We start from the raw sequence: 25,801 nt of genomic DNA on the forward strand, positions 1-25,801 counted from the left end.
TTAACATACACCTTCTCCAAGTAGCCTTTCTGAATTAAGATCAGTACTTTGTTGTCACATGATTCAGTTCTTCAAGTCTGAATTTTCCCATTTATTTTGGTTTTCTAATGTTTCACATAGGCACGTTCCTGCTTTTAAGAATTCAGTTCCATTTTGGCAGCAACTCGATAAGTCTTACAGATGTAAATTTTACTTTAGCTAATAAGGGAGCAAGAGGAAGGAATAGGTGGCTTTTTGTTATTTATGTTCTCTTCATTCTGTCGATTTATGGATGTACTGAATTGAACCTTATAAAAAGAAATATAAAGATTCAAAGGAAGCTCTTGAGAAAAAGTTTCAGCTAGTTTAAGTCAACATATTCAATTTTAAATAGATTTATAAGCTACAGATGGGCCACTGTTTTTTTTGTTTGAATTTTACCTAGAGCAGAGATGATCAAGTGTACATTTAAAAACTTCTAGCTGGGTAAAAAAATTTGGTTAATCTTTCCTTACTAAAGAACCTTATACATCATTCGTCTGGCATTTTAAACTGTCACAGTCACTGACTTTAGTACACCTGTTTGATAGCTATCATCACTGTACTGTTTAAATGGAAAATAATTTTCTCCACTCAAAAGCTGGTTTAACAAATGTCTATTATATGAATCATATTAACAACTAACAATTAGTACCAGACTTTGAGATATATAGGCAAGGACAGTATTTCACATCCACTTCAATTTCAAACAAAAATAATTTATTTTAATTAAACAATTTCTTGGTATTTTTCAAAACATTAATCAAGCAATTATTTCATAAGACTTTTTTTCTTTACAAAGGAAAATTTCCAATTTTGGTTTTAAAAAAGGTAAACCAGTAAGCTACATTAGAGAGCAGATACAATATACAGCCTATGCAGCCACATGAGAAATAGTTTTTGCTGCTTTGTTATTACACAGGTAGTTGCTTCCTTCAGCTAAAGCCTGGAGTATTGTATTTGTTTTATGCATATTGGGTTTGGTTCTATTACTTGGCAGGAGATTGTACTCCCCTGAGTCAGTATGTTCATTGGTCAGAATAAATTCCAGCATCTGACACCAATTCCATTAATCACAGACAAGCTTGAATAAGTGTAAGATAATAGAAAGAAAAAAATATCTGGTGAATGGTGAACACTGTCTATGTATGTATGCTATTCAGTAATATAGTAGAAGAGATCTGAGATACTCTTTTGAGTTCAAGATATATGAAACTGTCTATCAAAAAGGATAAAGTCCTCCTACATGAAATACTTTAACTCAGGCAAAAGGTGTATGAACCAAGAAAATCTCCACCCTGAAAGAATTTAGATAAATTTCCATGTGAAGCCATCTTTGTTATTTCCTTCTTTATTTACAAGTAATTGGCCACTTAGAATAAGAGTGTGTGGACATTTCATGATTGACAATATCAATACAGCCCAAACTTTGATTTCTATGATTAAAAATTCTAATTTAAAATCACTTTCTCAATAAATATATTACATTTCAATACAAAGTCTAACAATTTAGAAGCTGCTCTACACGAGCAGTTGTAGTCCCTTTGAAGAAAATGACTTTTTATCATTACACACATACATTTATGTTTATATTATGGCCCACTGAAGGGGCAGATTAGACTGAAATCTGTGTGATGCTCTTTCTACTACTTATTGAATGGTGTGTAGGGTTAACAATCATTTGTTTACACCTAACAGAGGTTTTCAACTATTTCAACTTTTTTTTTTTTCCCCCCAATTAGGACTTAAGGAATATACTGGGACAAAGTTGGCTTCAATGATCAGGTTGTTTCAAGTCTTAGAATTCAAACTTCCATTCTAAAATTTTATCAACAAAACATGGTGACTAAAAAAATCACTTTAAATCTTAAATATTGAAACACAATAGCATATAAAGATGGTATAACCTAAGATGCTTTTATTTCATTATATTTTCAGTATCTTTATGCATTGTAACAACAGAAATGTAACCTATTCACATTGCCATTTGTTCCATTATGCAATCTGAAGCAACATACATGGTTTCCTTTTATTTTCATGAACAGATATTTAGACATTTCACACTTTGTAAAACCACGTCTACAATCTCCAATCCATTCTTCTGAGAGGCAAAATTTTACAATTATCGAAGGCAGAGTTCTCTTTTTAAAACACCTTAAGTTTACTTATTAATTAGTTGAGTAGTGTGTTTCGGATTCTTAGAATATGGAGCTAGAGGGTGCTGTTTCATACTAGAAAACCAACTATGTTGGTTTTTGTAAATATTGTACAGTATGTTCAAATATAGTTACTGAAGAACTCTGCAAAATTTTAATCAAAATCCCCTTTCAGTTTGTTAAATAATTTCTTGGGAGGACCACTGAAAGAGGTAGTGTCCTCATGGTCAAATCGTGAATCTCTTCCAAATTAATTCTTATAAAGGCAGTTCTGATTATGCTGATCCAAGTAATGCAGTGGTGGAAGGTTGGGTAAAGGTAAAGTTTTACTTTTAGTTTCCCCAAATGCCGTCTCACTTGATTTAGGAGGACTTGGAAATACCCAGGAATTGTCTTCCAGAGAAAGAGAATTTCTGCCATAAGAACTGTGTTCCTGAAAGCATGTACCATCATTAGAAATGGATCTCTCATTGTCTGTCCATGACTGGAGGACTGGTTTCTCTGATAAAACCTTTATATCTCCTGGTAAAGGGGAAGATGCGGTATGACAAAGAGCTTTGCCATTTGGTGAGAGAGGAGGATGTCTTGTGTATGTTGCAGTAAAATTCATCAAGTGCAGTTTTGTGCTGTCTCTTCCGAGGTCTTCACTGCATCCTACAGGGGCACAGGCTAAAAAGAAAACACAGACTAAATGTCAGATGACATTTGTGATCATAAAATTCGGTAACACTTCACTAATTTGACTGAATTCTAGAACTGGTGATGAAATTAACATTTCCAAGTTAGTGTGATCATTGAGGCACTGTGACTAGGAGATGACAGATGATCTGAGTTTTAATCCTGGATCAGCAATTTACTGTGACTTTAGATATTTATCTCTTAGCTGCTCCTGATGTCTCTTTCCTTGTCTGCAGAATGGATATAGAATTCCTGTCCCAACTATGTCATAGAGCTTTTAAAAGAGGAAGAACTACACATTTTTTAAAGTTGGAAACTAATACAGTTAAAATACATATAAAGATCCTGTTCTTGGCTCTTACTGTGGCTGGAGAAGGGTTGCAGACTGTTCACATGTCAGTGGGGACTGAGATAGTTCAATTAGCCAAAAAAAAAAAAAGTTTTGGACAAATGCAATGGCCTAGAAAAAGACTACTTAAAAACTATTATTTCACCACAGCCAGCATGTTGGTAATACAGGTTTCTACTCTCCCTCCAGCTCAACCTACCAGTGTGGAAAGGTAAGTTTATCCTTAGCTCAAGAAGGATGGCCAAGAGTAACAAAGGCTTGACTTCATGCAATTTTAGAATAAACAGATTGAACGACATTATAAAATAAGCTCGTTGTTTTTCCTGGGAGGGTGGATAAGGATGGAGGAGAACTGGAAGTGAAGTGTTTGGCTTTGGAAAAAAGGTGATACAAAGGTCAGGAGAAAGGTTTTTCTAGTCTCATCTCTGTACTCCTCAAAGCAATGAGTTCTGTATAAGGAGTGGTGACCTTGAGCCTGCCACTGTCATAGGAAATGTGCTAAAAAACTTACGTTCCAAAGCACTGAAAAATATCTTATTTATCAGCTAGGAAGGAACACAAGGATGAGCCATGTCCAAGTATGAAAAGAGCATTGCTCCTTTATTATTCTTTGGTAGTTCTATTTATCATGTAAACAAAGCTACAATGAAAACCCAATGCAGAATTACTTTGAGTCCCTTTAAAGAGAGATCTTATTTGTACCATCAACCTTTGGTCTCAGATATAACTCTGGCCACCGGAAAACTCAAGGACAAAGTGAACCAAAAATTAAGCTAGACTTGCTAAAACACCATATTATTTTCCCTGATTTATATGTAACCAACTCTCTAAAAATGAAAAGGAGTTCTAAATTCAATTTTCCTTTCCAAAGTTTAACATTTTTCCTCACTAATAAACACTCCTGAGGACAAGTATTTATGACACAATCCCCTTGTGTCCTCTTAAGACAATGTGAAATATAAGTAAGTAATTTTAAACCAGACGGTGATTATTTTTTTATAAAAAGTCCCACCTCATTTTTAAAAAGTAAATTTTAGGGCATTCAAATTTGTATCACACAACTTTTCAGAAATATACCTGTTATGTAATACTAGGTACAAATGTACTGATTTTTCTCTAAGGTATAAAAATAGCTTTGGCGAAAGTAGCTACTACTAGTTAACACAAAACTCAAAAAGTTCAATCAGTCAAGCAGTTAAATATGAAAGGCAAAGCAATGAAAATTGTTTGCTTGAAGGGCATAAGGGGAGAATACCTAGTCTTCGTTGTAATCAGCTATATCCTTTGTGGAAAGAAAAGCTTATAAGAAATGCAAAAACCCAAATAATGAATCAAAGTTTGTTTTTTTTTTTTCAAAACAACCTAAAAAGCTAGGTCTCCAGTGTATTCTGTAGCACTGGAATGAAAATTTGCTTTTGGTGTCTTTTTTTTTTTTTTTAAATATATGAAGTAGCTGTGGTAAAAGGTCAACTAGAGCAAACTTAACACCTCAGTCTTATACACATAAGCAACACTTGGCTGAGAAAAGCCACAAGGGGAAAAGAATACAGTACTGAAGAAAAAACACATCAGCAACACCTTTATGTGTGAAGTTGACCAGTATGAGACTGAAGCCAAAGCAGAGAATGGGTAGGCTGTGAACATACTATATATACTTTGGCTTATCAATCTCTCATTTGATGAGATTTTGATAAGATACGACAGCTAGTTGCTCTTCAGGCAGTTTGGCTGGAATCAGTGGTTTCCGGTAAACAGTGACTTGCCTTTCTTGATTGCAGTTGAGGTTTTCAGTTTTCTTAGTAGTTCAGCTTGTACTTGAGTCACCAGATGTAAATTAGACATTTCTCTCTTCAGTTCCCAGTATGCATGCTGCATATTATCACTGAAATAAATGTTTTTACAAAAAGTTAATACTCATCATTCTTTTTTATAGACAAAAGGGAATAACTTTAGAAATATGCAGATCAAATTTCTGCTCCAATTAGTTTTGAGATGATGTAAATTGAATAAACAATTGAAAGATATTTAACTAGGGCATTAATAAGTGAAAAGATCTTGAAAGAATAATACTGTCCATCTGATATGTAGCAATTAACTGTATGATATTAAACAGGGTATAATAAAAATAAATATAACGGATGAGAGCTTCTTGCAGAGTCTCAGAACTGAGATTTTATTTTAGGCTATAATGTGCAGCTATTAATTAGTAAGTAGTAAGAAATATGTTCTTTATTTGCAAATCTGATTAACAGTAAAGTTACACTCATTCAAATATGGATCAATTTGTATTTATCCTTTGATTGTTTTGACACTGAATTGAAATGATATATCAACTGCTGAATATATATCCAAGTCCACATTAAAATAAAATTTAGGTTTCATGTATTACATTCTTTCTGTCTGACTGGGCTGTCTCATAATGTTGGTTCTAAACCAATGTGACATGACAGCACAAGACATGAAGAGCCAGATGATTTCCTGGTAAGGAAAAAGAAGCTAGAGAGGGAGGATTATATGAAACAGAAATAGAAACTTCAAAAATGCCTCTCCTATTTTTATAATTAAAAGTATTTTACCTCAATTATCTAAGAAATTATAATTAGTGATTTTAAACCTAATTTTTATAGATTCTGTTTTCCATTAAACATTCATACTCGGATATTCATTATTATTTTTTTGCTGCTTAATTACCAACTAAATGAAATTAAAATCTTCAGCATATATTCTCATTTTGTTGTACAGGAATATCACAAAGTATTAAGTATAAGACTAAATAATCTTATAGCATTAAAAAATAATTATTACCCCTTAGAGATATTAGTGTAATTTTAGTACAGAAATCAAACTAGACAAACATGTCACCTTATGCTTCAATTTTTGTGTTACCATAAACACTTAAACTTCAAAAGGACAACATTTTTGAAATCTAATATCTCCAATTACAGAATATAGTTTATATTTAATATATAATCTATAAAATATAATTATTTTGAATTATGTAAGGTGAAATACCTTTTTGTCAATAAACTTTACACTGCTTTTAAGAAAAATGTGCTTTAGTTTCTTGTAAACATCATTTGTTAAGTTGTAGTGTATTAGAAATCACAGGGCTTTTTGCAAGTTTTGAATAGGGGTCAAATAATTAGTTCACAAAATTAACCATGTCTACTTCACCAAAAAACATCTGAGATGTTTGCTACAATGAATGTTTCACACAGGAACCTGTCTTAAGTGTGAAGAGAGTTGTTGGTTTCTTGGTACAATTCTGGGCATTCTGTATGCTTTCTGAAGAGTTATTCACATTATATAGCAGTAAGTGTAAACACTGTACATGTGCTAATTCATTCAGTCATGGTATGAATAATACAGCTTAAAAATAGTTTATTATTGGCGTGAGACAGTAAATCAGAGCCCGTTTTAGAGAAAACAGCAAATACTGAAGACAGTCTGAGAGCTAAAATACACAGCTAGGCACAGAAAAGAAGAGAAACAATTCTAATAATCGTGTTTACAGTGCCTAATACAAACTTTTCAGTTCAATTTAGTGAAGACTGCTTAAAACTTAGGTTTAGTTAAAAACTAGGTCACTGAGTTTAATACACATGTAGTCTTCTTGTTTTTTGCTCTTAATGTAACCTGAATTTAAAACTACAGATAGGCAAATCTAAAATTATTACTAAGTATAGCTCACCCTCTTGTGGATAACAAAGTAACTGCAGTTAGTGTTTCCCAGTTTACAGTTAATATTAAAGTGCTATAATCTTCAAAGTGTGTAAAAAATTATTTTAAATTCTATCTACTTGAATAAAATGTTTAAACCATCATTTAAATGATATTGGAAAAGGCAAGTTGTCATCCCTAATTTTTAGCAGGCTTCCAATTAAACCTCTTATCTAGGTATTTCAAAGACAATATATAGATTGTGACCTTCCTATCCTCACCACAGTTCCTCAATTGGGAGTATAAACTTTAGTTAAGTTTTGCTTTAAATGCCACCACAAGCAAAATGCTATTAATGTATATAGTTGTCTATAAAGAACTTATACAACTACTTAAAATATTGAAATGTAACACTGAAGCTTCTCAAATGAGAACTCTAAAAACAGATGAAGCACAAATAACGATGGCTGAGCACTAATATTAGGCACTTCACCACATTGTCACACCAACTTGGTAAAGTGGGTAACCTCATTTTACACACGAGGAAATGGGTTGAGAAGTCTACTGCAGTCTGCCATGTTGCTGTTTAAAGCTTTTTTTCACTTACCAGGTCTGATGACTGATCACTGCCCTTTTAGAGTAACATTTTTCATATTATCATCAATTACCACGCACCTACAATATGCTGATTGCCAACACAATCTTCTCAGTATAAGTTTTATACTTCTCAGTATAAAACTTCACATCTCTGACTTTTAAATGAAACCTGCTTGTCCACAACTGAAGGAGGGAGTACATGTCCTGCTTACAAAGTGTAACATCTAAAAGCCATTTTCTTAATTGACACTATATCTGGAACTCTTTAATACAGAAATAACTATTCCTTGTATAAGAAAAATCCACTTACTTGAGTTTCTACTTCAGCCATACATATTTTTCTTTAGCATTTGAAAATTTACTGAACTATTACATCCTCCATCACCACGGTAGAATTAAACTATGTGATATTCTTAGCCAAGAGTTATAGACTTAAAAGTGTGTATTTTGACAATTGTGGTTCCCCCCAAACAAGTGGCTTTCATTTTTTATTGCAAGGCACAGCAAGAATCATTTTACACTGCAACCCAAAGAAAAATTCTAAGAAACCATACTTACCCTTATTGTGTGTAATGCACTCTGCTATTGGTATGTTCTTTCTTATTCCGTATTTTTACAATGCTTATTATAGCTAATAAAATTTCATAGCACTAAGGAAACACAGAAGAGCTTGAAAAACACTTATCTTTTTTTTTTTTTTTCTAAACCTGGAATTTACATTTTAGGAAGTCATCTGTAACACAGTTCCACAATATAAGTTTACAGATGATGAATAAAAGAAGTACAGTGACTCCATATCTAGATCTGGTTTAAAAACTAAAGCAATCAACCTAAAGCCAAAATCAAAACAGGAACTGGCAAGACATTGGTTAAATTTCTGATAGGGTTATTATTGTTAAACGATGTTTTATACAAGGAGTATCATACAAAAGGCCTCCAGTAATTAAAAGGTTCACTCTGTCTTACAAAAACAGTATACTACCTCATTTGCCTGGCAATATGATGGAAGAAATACAAAAAAGGAGAGTTCCCAAAAAGCAAGCTATCCAAATAACTGAAAAATATTCCTTAAAAATATCTAAACCTTTAGTTAATGGTTTAATGGAAATATCCCTATGTACTTTCTCCAATATAGTAAACCAATCTGTCATCTGAATTGTTCCTCTTAAAAGTGGATGAAGTAACTTACAAAGATTAACAAAACACAAGAACATAAACTGGAAACAGGCGGAAATGATGAGGCGAAAAATACAAAACAAAATGCAGTGGAGAATGAGGCTAACATAAAAATGCATGATAAAAGTTTACCAACAGTAGGCCACAAATCTGGTTCTAAGTTTTCTAATATATAACCAGAAGAGAGAAACCTAATAGGTTTTGCAGTTCACATTGTCTACCTGATACAAATGCAAACCAATTTGCAAAAACACACAAGTGTATATGAGCACTGAGAGAGCCACTGGGACACGCTGTAATTACACAATTCTTTCCATACATCTGTTGACACGGATTTAACACAAAGTAACTTTTAAACTGAATTTAAGGCAATTCTTTCTAAAAACTCCTCTGAATTGATACTGAGCTTTAAAGAATTGTGAGATTACACTCTGGAGCCACAATTACAGCTTTGCAGCCTTGAAAACGGAATCGTCTCCTTGGGACTACAGCTTTCCCCAAATCCTGGCACAGAGAGATTTTAATATCTGTTAGTTATCTGATGCCTTCAAACAGGTATTTTTTGGGGGAGTCAGGTTTTCAAGAAATTCTTAGTGGATATGATCCAAATTATGTAATCTCCCATGAATGGAAGCAGAAATTCCATTCTATATCACATATTTCGAATGTACTATTTATATAGTCCCTGTATTTGATCTCTCTTGCTGATATTTATTTATTCTTTACTCCTTTCTAAGCTGATTAGAAGTGGCTTACAAAAAGGACAATACAGAAAAATAAGGGGAACCCTAGGTTGACAGGAGAAAAGAAGATAAGTGACAAGATAATTTTCAGAAATAGTTTACATGGACACTATACTAGACACATTTTTCAAAAAAAAGAAAAAGTTTCCTTGCAGTAAACTTAGATAAAATTCGAAGGCATAATTGAAGTACTGTTCAAATGGCAGAGTTAAATAACTTCAACAGAGACTGTACTGCCAGCTCACAAAGCCGAATAAAACAGTTACTGCCGGCACTTTATAGAAAAAGTCTGCCAACCCCTGATCTAGAAGAATGGCTGTATGTCATTTCCTCAGATTGTTTTTCCTAATTGATCATTTCTCTCAAGCAGGTTTTTGATAGAAATTGGCTTGACACAATTCACATTATTTACTTAGGTCAGTAAACTTTGGAAGCCAAATGACAAAACAATGAAGTCAGATCACTATTTTTTATTGGATGGAGGGTAACAATGTAGAGAGGCTATCTTAACATAGTAGAAACAACAATTATTAGATAGTTTAAAACACAGAACTGAAGTTACTTAAGTAAAAATGATACGTATTTGAGGAAAAAGGGTTGAAAAAGTATATGGACTCTGATGGCTACTTCTATTCTTATGGGAAGAGGGAACAGTCCTCAAAATTCATGCTATCCCATGATTGCGCCACTGCACTCCAGGCTGCGCTACAGAGACTCTGTCTCAAAAAACAAACAACAAACAAAATAAACTTCATGCTATCCCAAAGACTAACAACGGCCAAGTAAGCTCTTAAGACAAAGGAATGTTATTGTATATAGATAATGAATAATTCTTCATGTACAAATTCAGTATTACAGAATACTTCCATATTTAGCTAGTTCCCTAAAATCATACCTAAAATATTACTAAATGTTCAGAAAGTTTAAGGCATCCCATTTTTCTGCTACTTAAATTCAAAGCTGTTATTAACAATTAAATTTTATTTTATAAATATATTGTGATCAGAGGTTACATTCAGTATCCAAACAACATCCATTTTTTGTTTTTAGGGTTAAGTCATAAAAGAAATCTAAGGACCTACACAAAGTGACTTATGGAAGAGGACAATGTATTATTTTAATGCTGAAGAATGGTCATACCTTGAAATGCTTAGTTTTTGGAGATCTCTGCTCTTCAGATTGTCTTCCTGATATGGATCCTGTCAATTGTTTAAAAAAAAAGAAGTTTAAAAGTTGTAATTTTTACATTTTATTTAGTCTCAGCTCTTACATTACCAGAGACATGTTTCAGGTTTTACAGAATATATCTGTAAGTGCAAAGAATAAAATTAGATTTTAAACTCAATTTTAATGAAACACCTCCAATCTGTAACAAATATCTCTAAATCACTTCCAATAATTTAAAGTATGCTAATACTTTAATTTTCTTTAAAAGAATAAAATTGCTCTCATTTTGTAAAAGACCTTGTAATCTTACAAAACATATTTCTGAAGACACCAATCTGAAGTCTATATTCAAAAAAGTATTACACATTTATCACATTTCTGTTTACTTATGGTACAGGTGAATGAATTCTATGGGAAAATGGAAGTTTTTTGGTATTTTACTTTTTGTAGTACTACCAAAAACACACCAGAATTTTAACAGGTTACTGTTTTAAAACGTCACCATACATTTCCTCCTTCCACGTGGATTAAAAATGACCTGGCGAGGACATCATAAAGTCCCTGTATGCTTTTAAATTTAGTTTATTTAGTTTGCAGATGTGACAGAAAGAACCTTCAGAAGATATTTTTAAATGGACTTAGTATGTTTGAGACAACTCTAACACACTTGTTTGCAATGCATTCTCATTTAACGATCTGTAACAAATAATGATTACCACAGGTATTAATTCTATTGGCAGATGTGGCCAGTATAAGCTCAGAATACCAATTTTAATTTTATTATTTCTTACTAATACAATCTAAATTATATAATTTGCAGTGAAACATTAAAAAGCAACACAAGGACTTCATAAGTACTCTGAACTTGAGAGTAAAATGTGAAAAATACCTAATCTTACAGGAGTTAAAACATTTCTGGATCTCTGATTTTAATACTCTAACAGTTAAATTAAATCTTAGGGAGCCCATGGAGAGGGGAAACAGAACTGGCCCAGAACTGGCCCACAGGTCCGGGAGGTCTGACCATTAACAAGACATATATCTTTGGACCTTGTTTTTCCTGTTCCTTGCAGGAAATAATCTGATCAGATCACTTATAGTATCTTCATATCATCAATTAAAATCTTTTTAAAAAATTAGTATATACTTACGCACACATGTTCATTGAAAATCTTCCTCATTTTTAAAGCCAACAATATAAAAAATTTGACAGTTTGAGTGGGAAAATGTTTTTCCAACTACTATCTAACAATTCAGAGACTCTAATGTACATCAGCAGTAAGCTCATAGGGACTGTATCTAGTATTCAGACGCTTTTGTTGCTAGTAATAGACTGCCTATGTCCTAAAGGTGATAATGGATCTGTTCCCCAACTAGTGCCATATGATGTGGGAGTTTCATATAAGGTGAAGCCCATGGCTACGAAATCTTGGGAAACAATGTTCAAGTTATATAGGTTTCTGTACTACAGCAGAACCTTTAACATACGACAGCACACTGTGAATCTCTAACTGGGCTATTACTATTAGGGACTTCAGACGTCTTCTAAACCAACTTGATTTTACTGATCCAGTATCTCTTTTACTTCTTTGGCCCTAGAGTCTGTATTTCTCACAGGATCAACTGTTCTGAATATAAATGGCTGGAATATTAGGGGACACAGAAAGTCCAAAAAGCCCATAGTGGAACTGCCCCTGTAACCTCACTAACATGACATACTAATGAACTGAATTCCCTCACTAAACACTTAAAAAAAAAAAAAAACCCAAACAAAAAAAACACTATTATATCCATGTAGGATGCTATTACATACTTCAGAAGGTTTTATAAAATGCTTCACTGAAAGTGTCATCTTAAAAAAAACAAAATTTGTTAATATGGCTAGAGTAATGTGAGCTAGAGTAATATGGCTAGAGTATTGTGAACATAAATTTCTCTCCTTGGCTTCCTCTCAGATTCGTGTATCCAAGAGGACTCTGGCAAGCAACATCATTGAAAGAAGATTTGCAAGTATGCATCAAGATTTCAACTCGGAACCCTTGATAAACTGTTATTTCCACTCTTCCTCTTCTTTGTTCATTTATTTTAGTTTGAGTAAGCCCTTTTTAACTTCACAGCCTCACCCTACCCCTAATAAATGCCTGTGAAGGTGGGGGCCATCTTATAAATATTGCCTTTTCAATATTCCTCTCTTAGCTCATCTTAACTATTAAAAGTTTCTTGTCTCTCAGACATAATTTAGTCATCATTTAAAGAAAGTGATTTCTTCTACCTCTAGAAGTCTGTTTCTGTGATTTGGTTACTTATGACAGATGAATTTAAACTAAAAGCAAATTTATTCCCTAGCACCATCTAGTGGAAAAGAATAACTAAAATGCTAAGAATAGAAATTTCAATACATATAAATACCTAAAAATACTGACCTTCTGGATTACTCTAATCAAATTTTTTAAAAAAGCATTTATCTACTGAACATACTATATAATAGCCACTATGCTAACTAGCTGTGATTAATATACTAAGTCCTGTGAGCATGACAGTCATGTTTGATCAGGAGAATAAAACTGTGTCCCCTAATATTCCAGCCATTTATATTCAGAAACAGTTGATCCTGTGAGAAGTACAGACTCTAGGGCCAAAGAAGTAAAAGAGATACTAGATCAGTAAATAAAGTTGGTTTAGAAGACGTCTAAAGGCCCTAATAACTGCTTTACATACACTAATTTAACCTTCATGAAAAAAGGTATTTAATGTCTACTTTACAGAAAACAACTTCCAAAAAGTAAAATGGTGTTCCTAATGTTACAGTTAATAAGCAACACCAAAATTCAGAGCTAAGTTTCCGATTCCATGGTACTGCTTCCTACACTACAACAAAATATCCATCACGTATAAAGGCTATCAAATTATTTCCTTTCAAACAGAATATAAATACTGACAATTATAATTCAGAACTTCAAGGTGCATATCCTTTCTTGTAAACCCATCTTTTGAAAAGAGGCTTCTCAGTGGTGACAGTAACTGATCTGTGGAACAAGGATGCTGAGTCTTTGAAGGAATTGTGGTGTGTGGCCACAAGCTCAAAGCTGGGAACAATCAACTTTATATGTCAAGTAGGAAAAAAACCCACTTTGGCTCTAGTGGGAGATGACAATAATTTTTGTAGTGTTTCCCTTTTATCAGGGATGGGGGTGCCAAAGTGAGTTCTCATTGCCCATTTCAGAGGAATTCATTTGGCCAAGGACTTAGGCAGAGTGCTATATTATTCTCAATGTCTGGCTCATTCTTATCGAGTGGTCACCTCTCATAAAAACTACATTACAGAAGAAAGAAGTATCAGCTCCATCTAAGAACACTTGAGATTCAGGGCAGAATCTGGAAAGCAGTCAGGAAGTATGGGATAGAGTTCCCCTTTCAGGTGGCAGTATCCCAGAGGAACAAGAAATAAGAAACACAATTCCTCGATAGTGTTAGAATGCTTTGGTAGGCAAAATGGTTGAGTGCAGAAACAATTATGTAACTGGTTATACCTTAGTTTGAGACACATGAATGCATAAAATGGCTATTTGCTCCAGACTACTAAGCTTTTCAATGTCTTGTAATAATTATTTAAAATCTGCATTTGGTGCATTGCTGTCACACTACTTTGCTACTTTATCATTTCTTCTTTTAATCTCAACACTGTCATGACGTCTGAAAACATAGACTCTTGGTGAGGACCTAAGAGGCAGCTTGTTTTAGTGGTTGACTTCAGGCTAAACACACTTCAGCAACTTGGCAGGTTTTTGTTATTGTTTCCAATTCTTAAATTCTCAGCTATTTGCTGGTAGTTAAAGATGCCCCAAAGTATTAGTCTTTTGAAAATAAGTAAGCTCTGTCATGTTTTCTTTATTGGTCATGTTGTTTTGTTTGTTTAATTCTAAAACTTGAGTTGTCCCTTATGATATATAAATTAATGAAACTATTAAGTAAAATAATATAGGACTTAAAACCTGAGTACTCTTTAAACTTTACAGAGAAAAAAATAACTTAAGGAAATTGAAGGAAAGAGTCTGAAAGAACAGTTATAATAAACTAATAAGCTTACTAAAAATCAACCTTTTAAACAACAAAATTGTTTAATTTTGTGACAGACTAAAAGTATATGGCATGTCAAATTTTAGCAGAAATGCTTAAAGAGGTAGATAAACAAGAATTTTTTTATTCTCTAAGTAATTACAATTTATTTTAACTCTATGGTTTAATACATACTTAGTTATAAATCCTACATATGATGTACAAAGAACACTGAATTTCTCGATTTAGTAATTCTGTAATACCGTCTGTTTGGCTTTCTGTAGTTCTATTTTGAGATCGCTACATTCTTTTCTCATTAGTTCCAGCTCTTGTTCCAAGCCATGGATCTTCAGGTCACAGCTCAACTTTTCCACCTCCCAGTTTGATGAAGGTGGATTTAAATTCCTCATCACTACAAAAAGGATGGACAATGGAATTGTTATCTTTTCCTTCCACATTGATTGCAATTCTTAAAAATAGGTTGTTCTGGTAAAATGTAGATAACAGAAAAACTATCATAAAACATATATGATCAATAGTTTTTTAAAAACAGTAATTATTAATACTTTCAAATATCTATGCTAAGGAGAGTAAGAAATCTAGCAATCTTGTTTTAGAATTTCTAAAGACAACTACATTAAAATCAAGCTAAAATTGCAGACAGATCAATATTCTACATAAGTGAAGGTTAAAACAGTGACAAAAATAATAAACTGAATAAACTGAGGCTCAGCTAATCATTCCATCTAGTCCTCTCAGAGAATACGAAGTTTGACCAACAAGCTCAGAGTATGATGTCAAAACAATTTATCCTTAAAACATTCCACTGCAGAAACTCAATACAACTGGATACTGCTTTATTCTTTAATTAGTAACTCAGTCTCTCTAGCTACAAAAAGCCCCAACTAGTTATGCTAAGAGACTGCATCTCAATCTCCTATCAAAAGGTTTCTCAGAGGCCCACTCTTAGCTTGTCTCATCAGAACGAATATTCATGGGAACAGGCTATATTCATCCATATGCCCCAGATCCAACTTTCCACCCCAACATTTCATCTGCACCTTTTAACAACCTTCGGAAAGAAAAAGAAATGGTAACAACTCCATAGCAGCGTGTTTAACTGTGGGCAAGATGCTCAGTAAGAAAGAGAAGCCGGGACAACCAACGGGCTAGGTGATTTCACTTCTGCTTCTTGCTCCTGCGCTTCTACTCTCTTCCTCTTCTGCTTCATCACAACCTAGACCTGAATAAAAACCATCACACTTTCTCTAGGAAAAGTGCAATATACAGCTAAGGAAAAGTTAAAGGAAGTTGATATTATGTGAAGGTAGAACAGAGAAATTAACATAAACCTAAAAATTAAAAAATAAGGTCTTAGCATATGGATACAGAAAACTGTTGATATTACAAATAAATGGAAAAATATGCTAATTCTGTTGGAATACTTATAACAAGTAACTGGCATACCCTGCTGAGTTTCCACCTCTGTCCTCAGCTGGAGGAGTTCTACTTCTTTAGATTGTAGCTGCTCATTCAATACTTTCAAAGATTCAGAGTTGTCTTTATTCTAGTTAAGTAGGGAAAATGCCAAATTACATTCAATAAAATCTACACGATGGTATTATATTGCAATTTTCAGGTAGATATTGAAAAAAACACATTCTTGTCTTTAAAAGCAAGGTGAGAAAATGAACTCAGTTTCTCAGAAATCTTTTTTTCTTTTTCTAATTTAGGACATCATTATTCACTGGCTTAAAAAAAAAAAAAAAAAAAAAAAAAAAAGATTAAATCTACCACATCATAATTTTTCAAAATAAGTCAGTGGTGTTAAACATATTTAAGTCCTAAACATCATTACATACTAAATATTTTACATAAAAATAAGTTAAAATATTACTAACATTTCCATTTTGCCTTGAGCATATATACAAAATTTTAATTACTAAATGTGAATATTTAACTTACTTCTAATTTTAAACCTCTTGAAGGAGAAAATTCATTTCCAAAATACAGATGTCATTCTTTTCAAACCAACTTACCATTTTGTCCAGTTTGCTCTTCAAATTATCTCTATCAATGCAAACCTCTCGATATGCATGATAGGCCTTATTTACTTGTTCTCGTCCCACGGAACTTGTTTCTTCATCAAATCGAGCTATTAGCTAATGGTATGAAATTAGAAGAGAAAGCTTAAGAGAGTATTCTACAGATAAAAAATAAGTCAGTGTTCTGATGGCTCCATATCTTACTTGAATTGTTGTAATAAGGGGATAAAGCCTGGATTCATTAGGTGAGTATTTCATTTCCACACAATTAATCTTTACAAAGAGAGCAAAAATGTGCAGAATATTTTTTGAAGTTTTCTATGCTTTTACCTAATCAGTATTTTATAATTCATGGTATCTGTTTTATCACATTAAATCATAACTACAACAGAGTATAGATGTGATGCACAGTGCTTAGATGTTTTTCAAATTAAAAGTATCTAATTTTCAGGAGAAAAAACAGCACCTTAGGGCATACTTGACTTTTTTTTTTTTCCCCCCCGAGACTGAGTTTCACTCTTGTTGCCCAGGCTGGAGTGCAATGGGGCGATCTCAGCTCACTGCAACCTCTGCCTCCCAGGTTCAAGTGATTGTCCTGCCTCAGCTTCTGACGAGCTGGGATTATAGGCGCACCACCATGCCCTGCTAATTTTTTGTATTTTTAGTAGAGATGGGGTTTCACCATGTTGGCCAGTCTGGTCTCGGACTCCTGACCTTAGGCAATACACCTGCCTTGGCCTCCCAAAGTGCTGGAATTACAGGTGTGAGCCACCGTGCCCAGCCAAGGCATACTTGACTTTTTAAGAAATAGATGTGCGTGTTAATTCATTAAATCCTTCATATTATAGAATAGGAATTAATAGGATTGTTGGTCATGAAGTACAGAAATATTTCCAATGTTAACTATACATAAAATCTCATTTTTCTACTAAACTTTAAAATAAAGCTACATGATCCAAAATGTTATCTTCTCTCACTGTATCCCAGTATGTTACAAATTTACATAATCAACATTAAACATAATTCATATCAATACAAAGAAATAATAATTATTTTACAACCGACTCCTTTCCTCTTACTTCCTACCAAAAATGAATCAAACTCTACCAAGCCCCATCTTCAAGTTTTTTTTATATAGGATAATTCATTTCCTTGGATAATTAATTTCCATTATACAGGACAATGCATTCTTTACCCTTTGTGGTAGCTGCTCTTTGTAGGATAAAAATGCTCTGACCTGAGCTGAAAAAATATAAACTAAGTTAAAACTTTAAAACTCAAAAACAAAAGGATGACTGAAGAATATTCCTCATATATAAAGCCAAGTAGATTGGTGCTTTATATTCAATCAGCTACCTTACTTATATATTCTATAACAGGCGTGTCACAATTGTACATGGAAAGGTAAACAGAAAACATCAGTTTATCAGTTAAAAGCATTATTCCTACTACATGTGTTAAACAAGAGAAAGAATGTTGAAGTGAATATTTCAGCCCTGGTAAATACATTATTAAACCTATTGGACAATGTTCCAGAAGCTTCCTCCTTTGATACTTAATTTCTTTTGTCAGTGTATCTTTTTTTTTTTTTTTTTTTTTGCCCAGATTTGAAAATTCTGAATAAAATACATACAGCTATGAAGGTAAGTAAACCTGAAAATGAAATAAAAATATTTGGAATATAATTCCAAGTTATTAAATCCTCTCCTACAGATACAGGTACAAGTACATGCTGCGTGAAATACAGGATAAGTATAATGCCCAGAGTTTTCAGATTAGCAGTGAGTTATTCTTGGAAATTTAGTACAATCATGGAAGACAGCACAAAAAGTATTCAAAATTTCAAATATTTTGAATTATTCCTTATGTCACAAACACAATGAAGGTAAAAGATAAAAATTACCTTTTCTTCCAAAAATCTTATTCTCTTCTTTAACAAAGAGTTCTCTTTCTCTGAATCCTTAAGTCGTTTTTTGATGTCTTCATATGCAGTGACAAGAGCAAAATGGGAAGCAACAGATTCATCTCCTGAATATATTGAAACTGGAGTCACTGTATCTCTCTTATGGGCTTTTTCATGATTCAGAATACAGATATCATCTTCTACCAGTGCATCCATGACAGCTGTTTAAAAGAAAAAAAATATGAATGACAAATGTCTCACTGAATAAGTGAAAAGGAAAAAAAGTTATAGTTAGAATAATGTAAATACTAGGACAATGTTTAAAAACCAGACTGCCTGGGTTATATTCTAAACTCTACCATTTAGTGTCTGACTTTGGGCAAGTTGCTTAACCTTTATGCTTCAGTTTCCTTATTTATAAAGTACAAGGAATAATAGCAAATACCCCATAGAGTCTTAAGAATATTAAATGGTATCTATAAACCACTTAAAACTATAATTGTTAATATGTTCTATAAAAATGTGAAATATCAGCTTCATTAAAACAATCAAAATTTTTTAAAATACTTCATCCCCAAATATTCCTTCTCCTAACATTTCCACTTAGATCTATTAGTAGCAAGTTTTATAGCTTCTCAATTTATAACTTCTCAAAAATTCTGAGTATAATTCATTACAACATATTAATATTATAGAAGTCTTAAAGCATACTCTATCTTTCCATACCAGTAATTGGTTATGTTTGTTGTATATTTAGAAGACAAATTAATCAACACTTGCGTGTCCAATATGTCCCACTATCATATACTACATTATTTAATCTCTTTCAATTATCTGAACAATTCTATGAAATAGGTACCATCTGTATTTTATAGGTAGGTTTTAGAAAGTTGGATTAGCCCCGTTAAATCTAGAATAATGTTAAGCTCTGTGAGGGCAGAGGCTATGTCTGTTTTGCCCATCATTGTGTCCCCATCTCATCACTGTGTAAAAATTGCTCAATAAATACTGATTACTGAATGAAGAGTGGGTACAGTAGGATTCAAATCAAACACAGACTTCAAAACCTAAGAGGCTAGTTACCTTCATTGTTTAACGAAAAACTGACTTGCTCTGAACATCTACGTTTGCTGTTAGGTTCAGCATTACTTCTCTGAGAGTTATGTTCCTGAAAAACATGATGGAAGGAGAAATTGTGGCTAAAACCTTTTAAGACCTCCTGGGAAAAACAGAATAAGAGGGACTTTAGATCATGCAAAAGAACCCAAAAAGTCCTTTTAAATATTTTTTAGTTTAAAATAAAAAACTAAATATAACATTCTAAAGAAAGATTATCAATTGAATTTCATGTATCTTAGGTCAGTAATTATTACTAGAAAGTGAGTTTTTAACTATCCCTTGTTTGGAATAAAACTTGGTTACTTACTAACATCAGTCACTGTTCAAGAACATTATAGATGAAGGAACTGAGGTAGGAGGAATTTAAGTATTTTTTTCCAAAGTAACATAGTAAGTGGAGAGTTGAGATGTAAACATAGACAATTTAACTACAGCCTTGTTTCCAACCCGTTTCACTACGCCTGCTTTCTTCCAAAATGTCTAATCTCCCTTCTCGTATCAACTAATGCCTATAACATTTCTTTTGCCTTATTTCAGACCACATGAATACCAACAAAAGGTTTTGTGTTTTTCTGGGTCTGGTCTTATATCATTGTATTTTTGCTTTTCTAATTGTACAACTAAAAACTTCCAATTGTCAACTAAAGCAACAGTTGGGAGCACCTAAGCAATTTGCATCTAGGAATAAGCAAGGCAGGTTAAAATAAATGTGTACGCTACAAGTCTTGAGTAGGTAAAACCTGCCATCCAGTCAATCTTCACTAACATCAATTTAACATTTTCTAACCACACAGGACAATTCCCACTCTTAAGGTACAATCTTTCCCAGTTTTTCAATAAAGTCCAAGAACAAGAATATACTATGCTACCTACAGTATACCAAAAAAGTGGCAGATTCTCAGAACCATAATTAACTCATGCTGCTTCTGATGCAAGCTGTATTTGCTCTAATGATGAAAAGTTTAAGTTTTCTTCCTCTAAAAGAGGAAGACTTTTCAGTCTCCAGATTCAATGATATTCCAAAATAAGAGCAAACATATTCCTGTCATGCTCTTGCTAGCTGAAACTCCCGTTATTTCCTTTCAAAAGAAAAGTACAGGTTTTTCTCATATTGCAAACTGAAAGTATGCATATATATCTTCATATAAGAAAGACTCTTACACACACACACACACTCTCCCCTTAAAAGGAGAGCAAGTTAAATAAGCATTAGATGGCTAGGTAAGCGGTAGAATGCAGTTTGGTTTAAGGAGAGGTAAAATTGTGTCCATAGATGTTTGACTTAAATAATTTAATACTCAACCCAATGGGCAGAATTTATTCGATGTGGATTTTTTCTAAAGACAGCTGAAAACAAGAAATAACATAAACTGCTCTACAAAGTCAAAAACAGATATCCTGCAGTTTGTGTACTTTAAGGATTAGGGCTCATGCACCTCTGTTTTACAGAAAGTTCTAACTAGCTCAGCTGTGATTTACTTGTTCATTTTTATCACGAAACAATCATTTACACAGCAAGGAAAACCCAGAGAGGCAGAGTTGTGCAGAAAAATAATTATTATACCATAAAGGTAGGTAATAAATCTGAAACAACAGAACGCTATGGGGGTCTGAGGGAATGGGGAGAAAAAGTGGTTTTCAAAGAAGATACCACAAAAGAGCAAATGTCTCTTAAGACTGCATTCTTATGTGAAGAAAATGGTTATTTTCATTGTACTGTACTTATTGTACTTACACCTTCACAGCTTGCTAACTTCCAGTCACATGCATTTTTTCTACCACTTACCTAAGTACTGTTATGAACAAAGTCTTAGAAAAGTTTAATACCTTACCTATAGCTACACAGCTAATCAGTGACAACGGTGAGACGTGAACCCAAATAAGCTGTCTTCTAAGTCTACGGTCTTAATACAACATTTGGAGAGGCAATACAAAAGGGATTCTGCTTATCCTAAGAAGAATATGGACAAGGCATAACTATGTCATAAAGAACACTTGCCCAGGATTCAGAAACACAGACTGTAGTCTAGGATTTGCCACCCTGATTATAGTTTAGTTTGCTTTACCTCTCTAGATCGAAATGTTCCCACCTATCTAGAATGATAGGGTTAGACTACATCACTAAGATGCCACCTTACTAAACTGTGAAGGCAAAAGTTTAATACAAACACAGAATGGCAACCTAAACAGAGAGAAGGGAATTCACATTTATGCCAGAAGCTGCATAAAACGTATGGTACACACATTATCTCAAGTCCACACCAAACTTGGCAAGGAAGGTATTAGGTATAAATGAGGAAACTGAGGCTCAAAGAGGTGAGATAAATTGCCTATATTCACACCAGCAGTATGTGACAAAACTGAAGCTTGAATCGAGGCCTATATGGTAGGCTCTTTATTCGATATTGCCTCCTGAAGTAAATCATATTTAGAATTTTCATCACCTTCCTACCTCTGAAAAGCTAGGATATTCCCGAACCCATTTCGTACAATCAGTCAAAATACTATGGAGCAAGGATTAAGTCTTATGAAGACGAACAGACCAATGCTTATTCCCCTTCCTCTATTTGTAATGAAATAGGGGCAGAAATAGCCTAACTAGTTTATGAAGACGGGTCACCGAGTACCTCTTTTCAAGACATCATCTCTTATGTGCGTACATTCGCAATAAAATGACCTGTAATTCAATAAATGTCCAAAAATGTACTCAGCATTAGATATACAACATGAAGAAAAACTTCAGTTCCATTTTTATGACTCACTGAGTTATCCAATAAACTGTGTTAGTCCAGAAATCAGTTTGTATTGCACTGAATCATAAGACTCTTCCACAGTTAGCATAGGTATGAAGAGCAGTCTACTTCTTTTCATTCCTTTCATACAGTAATACCTTTAATGCAATTCAATGTTACTGGTGTTACTGATAATTATTTTCTAACAGTACAAGACAACTATACTTGCACTCTGAATATAAGTGCCATAAAAAAGAGAAAAGTTAGATTGGTCCTGTTACTTCACGGATTATAAAAAAACTTCATCATTTTACTTAATGAACATGACAGGGTTCTGCATTGGTAATTAACAGTAGCCAAGTGTTTATGGTACACCAAGCAGTATGCTTCATCTTTTAGAGAAACTATCTCATTTGTTCTTCATAAGCATTCAGTAAATCTATGTAATACCTCCGAGGTTGTAAATAATCTCCTCAGATTACAGGTGGAGAAATTGAAACATGAAAACATTAGAAAGTAGGGGAGCCAGAAATGAAAAATCAGGCAGCTGACTCCAGAGCCACCATAACTCTTAGAAACTATGCTTTGGTGACTTAGAGTATATATTACCCCTATTTCAGAGATAAGGAAAATGAGGAAGTTTAGCCTTTCCCCATTGTCAAGTAAGTGGAAAAATCAGCATTCAGATACTGGTGTTCTGACCTAATCCAGTGTCATTTCCCATTATGTTATGCTGTCTCTTTAATATTAAAACCTTCTATTTGCGTAAGACGTCTCGCTTACAAAACAGTATCACATTAAAATTTTGTAAATATCCTGTAAATGATGCACTGTTCTCAATTTACAGATGATGGAATGATCACAAGATTGGGCAATTAGATATGGCGTTTTTAGAGAAATGAAATTGTGCCTTGAGATCTTGCTCAATCCAATTTGAAATTCCAATCTAAAAACCAAAATGCCTTCTATACTTAAGGAGCAAGGGTTAATTTCAATCCTGGTACGTTTCTCTTTGATTACCGTAGCAAATTTCCATTACGTCTTGGAGCAACTGATGGTTTGATTGGTATTAGAGTTTCCGTGGGGATTTTATCTCGCTTTCGAGTATTGGGGTTTCTTATGTGTAGAGGGTGTTAGCCTACCTTGCACGTAGTAGTAATTACTCAACAAATAGCCGAAGGCTGGAATGAATACCGTACACAGGTTAGACATTGGAGAAACGACGAATACCTGTCAGCCCTCGATCAAGTGCAGGACGTCGATATTCACTACTCAGATGCCCCAGGGAGTGCCGTCCTAGCCAACGTCCCCCTTTTCTTTCCGATAATTTGAATCGGAAAGAAGCATTTGGCAGTCCCAACGAATGAAAAAAAACCTCAAGGCGCCCCAGTAAGAAAAGGAGGAATTAGAGAAGTGAATGACCAAGAAGGGCCTGGACAGCTGGGGGTGAGGGTGACAGGGGAAGGGGTGTGGACAGCTGGGTGTGGGGGTGACTGGGGAAAGGGATGCCCAGGAGTGGGCCGCTCCCTAGTCAAAGGAGGGGGCGCGGGAGGGAGTAAGAGAAAAATGACGTGTCTCTTCGGACCAGCAACAGCAACGGAGGTTGGCCGCGGCATTGCCCGCATCCCTATCCTCCACCGGGCCCTGGCGAGTCACTCACCCAGAAGCCAGGCTACGTAGGGCCGCCCCCAAGGCCGCCGAGTTTCGATTCCTTAGTGTTTGGAAACGGACCGAAAACAAACCGGGTCGCCAGGGGTCACCACGGGCTTCCGGTTTCTTCGAAGACACCGCCGCTTCCACAGCGAAGGGAGTTGTACCGGGTGCGCCGCGGAGGGAGTCCCATTTCTTCTGACTCGGCAGGAGCCCTGGATGTTCTGGAAGGAGGGACAAGCCGAGGCTGGAGGGGCTGGGCCGACGCGGAGAAGGCCCGTTACCCAGCAATACGCGCGCGAGACCCAGGCCCGCCGTCGGCACCAGCACGGGCCAGTGGGAGAGGAAGCACCGCGGGAAAGGACTCGAAGTGTGGCTCAGCTCTCAGCCGGAAAAGGGGCCGCCACCGTCCACGGGCTCGGCGCCAGGGCCGCGCGAGGAAACCGGAAGTCAGGCCCGAGAGAGCTGGGAGGGCGTAGGGAAGCTAGGTTCGGTCGTGGGGGGGTGGGGAAGTGCAGGAGTGGCGCGCGGTGTACTACATGTCCCGTGAGCCTCCGCAGCGGGACGGGGCGTGGCCGCGCGACGCCAAGAGGCGGAGGCGGAGGCGGAGTGGAGTTAGGTAAGAGCGTTGGAGGCGGAGTGGAGTTAGGTAAGAGCGTTAGCGGGCGCCTTACCGGTTGGGCCAGGGGCACCTTTCAGGGGCGCCCTCTAGTGCGTCTTTTTCACACAGCGGCCTTTTGGGGGTCCCCGGGCCGTGTGGTGCGTGCTGGCTCGGCTGAGTAGCGCCCTTACAGGTTTAGGAGCTGAGGTGGCTGGAAACTGGGAAGTCTGTTAGAAGCAGTTTACTCCTCTGTAGCCTCTGTTTTCTAAGCTCGTTGCAAGCCCTCAGGCGATCACTTGAGGCACAAACTCGACGAATTGCGTAGGGGTCTGTAGTTATTCACAAACGACACCGCGACTTCCAGCACATTGCTCAGTTTATGAAATGAGAGGGAGAAGATGCCAAAGTATTGGAGTTGTGCCCGGCTTCCCTGGAGTTGCCACCACCTTGCTTATTTCTAGATGGTAGACAGTCCCTAGCTGTGGAATCACGAGTAGTTGAATTAATTACAGTCATGGAAGGTCGCAGCCAGATGGAACCCCTGTAGCCCTAAGGTATTATTGGTTAAATAAACAAAGACCAATAATTATAGGAAATTTAACTTCACTAACCGCCAATTAGCAATACGGACATTCCTCACCACCCCCTTAAAGTAATATTTTGTCATCTGCCGTCTTAACTATCAGCCCAACTGTCAGCCCAATAGGATGGATTTCGGTCAAGGGTTTACATGAAAATTCGTTTTTTTTATTGTTGTTGAGCCTCTCTTTTTTGGTTTAGATTTAAGTGAAAATTTATAGTTGTTAGGAACAAAGACCACAAGTTGAAGTTTTATGATATTTTCAAAAATACTTAGAAATGTGTATTATTGTTATCGTTGAGAAAGGAAACGATTTGCTTCAATTTACTGGGCTGGAGAATGGAAGAGAACAGTGTTTTTAATATTTTGAGCAAGTATCAGTCCTTAATTTTTTTTGATTAGTTCCGTGATGCATTTTGAGAATTTTCAATTTAAAACAACAATTAGGTGGTGTGTTTTTACAGGTAGAGTTTTGAAGAATGCTAGCAAAATTGGTTGAGGCATCACAAGTCATCAGACATATAGTGGTAATCTGGTTTTTAATTTCAAGGTGTAGAAATATTTTTGAATC

At 35.1% G+C, this 25,801-nt stretch overlaps 1 protein-coding gene across 6 annotated transcripts; it reads right to left on the bottom strand.

Moving 5' to 3' along the window:
* Positions 1-715: 715 nt before the first annotated feature.
* Positions 716-24,601, bottom strand: AZI2 (5-azacytidine induced 2). Of its 6 annotated transcripts, none has more exons than XM_025375505.1 (9): positions 24,060-24,601; positions 19,632-19,716; positions 18,549-18,748; positions 16,640-16,762; positions 16,068-16,167; positions 14,864-15,012; positions 10,518-10,576; positions 4,965-5,083; positions 716-2,843 (listed from the first exon to the last, which is right to left on the bottom strand). In XM_025375505.1, the coding sequence occupies exons 4-9, from the start codon at positions 16,640-16,642 to the stop codon at positions 2,425-2,427; spliced, it is 849 nt and encodes a 282-aa protein (XP_025231290.1). In that variant the 5' UTR covers positions 16,643-16,762; positions 18,549-18,748; positions 19,632-19,716; positions 24,060-24,601; the 3' UTR covers positions 716-2,424. The 6 variants fall into 6 exon arrangements, with proteins under 6 accessions (XP_025231290.1, XP_025231289.1, XP_025231287.1 ...); XM_025375504.1 differs by having other exon boundaries at positions 717-2,843; positions 18,549-18,769; positions 19,632-19,767; XM_025375502.1 differs by lacking the exon at positions 19,632-19,716 and having other exon boundaries at positions 717-2,843; positions 18,549-18,769.
* Between the last annotated feature and the right edge of the window lie 1,200 nt (positions 24,602-25,801).

This window comes from Theropithecus gelada, chromosome 2 (genome assembly GCF_003255815.1).
Source record: "Theropithecus gelada isolate Dixy chromosome 2, Tgel_1.0, whole genome shotgun sequence".
NCBI lineage: Eukaryota > Metazoa > Chordata > Mammalia > Primates > Cercopithecidae > Theropithecus > Theropithecus gelada.

What these genes read in the sequence shown, in the direction of transcription:
- AZI2 (XM_025375502.1), bottom strand. Translation starts at nt 18,764, where the DNA reads ATGGATGCACTGGTAGAAGATGATATCTGTATTCTGAATCATGAAAAA. An exon ending in TACAGAAAGCCAAACAGACG is followed by an intron (nt 10,577 to 14,863) that starts GTATTACAGAAT and finishes AACAATTGACAG; the next exon opens with GATCCATATCAGGAAGACAA. An exon ending in CAAAAACTAAGCATTTCAAG is followed by an intron (nt 5,084 to 10,517) that starts GTATGACCATTC and finishes CATTTATTTCAG; the next exon opens with TGATAATATGCAGCATGCAT.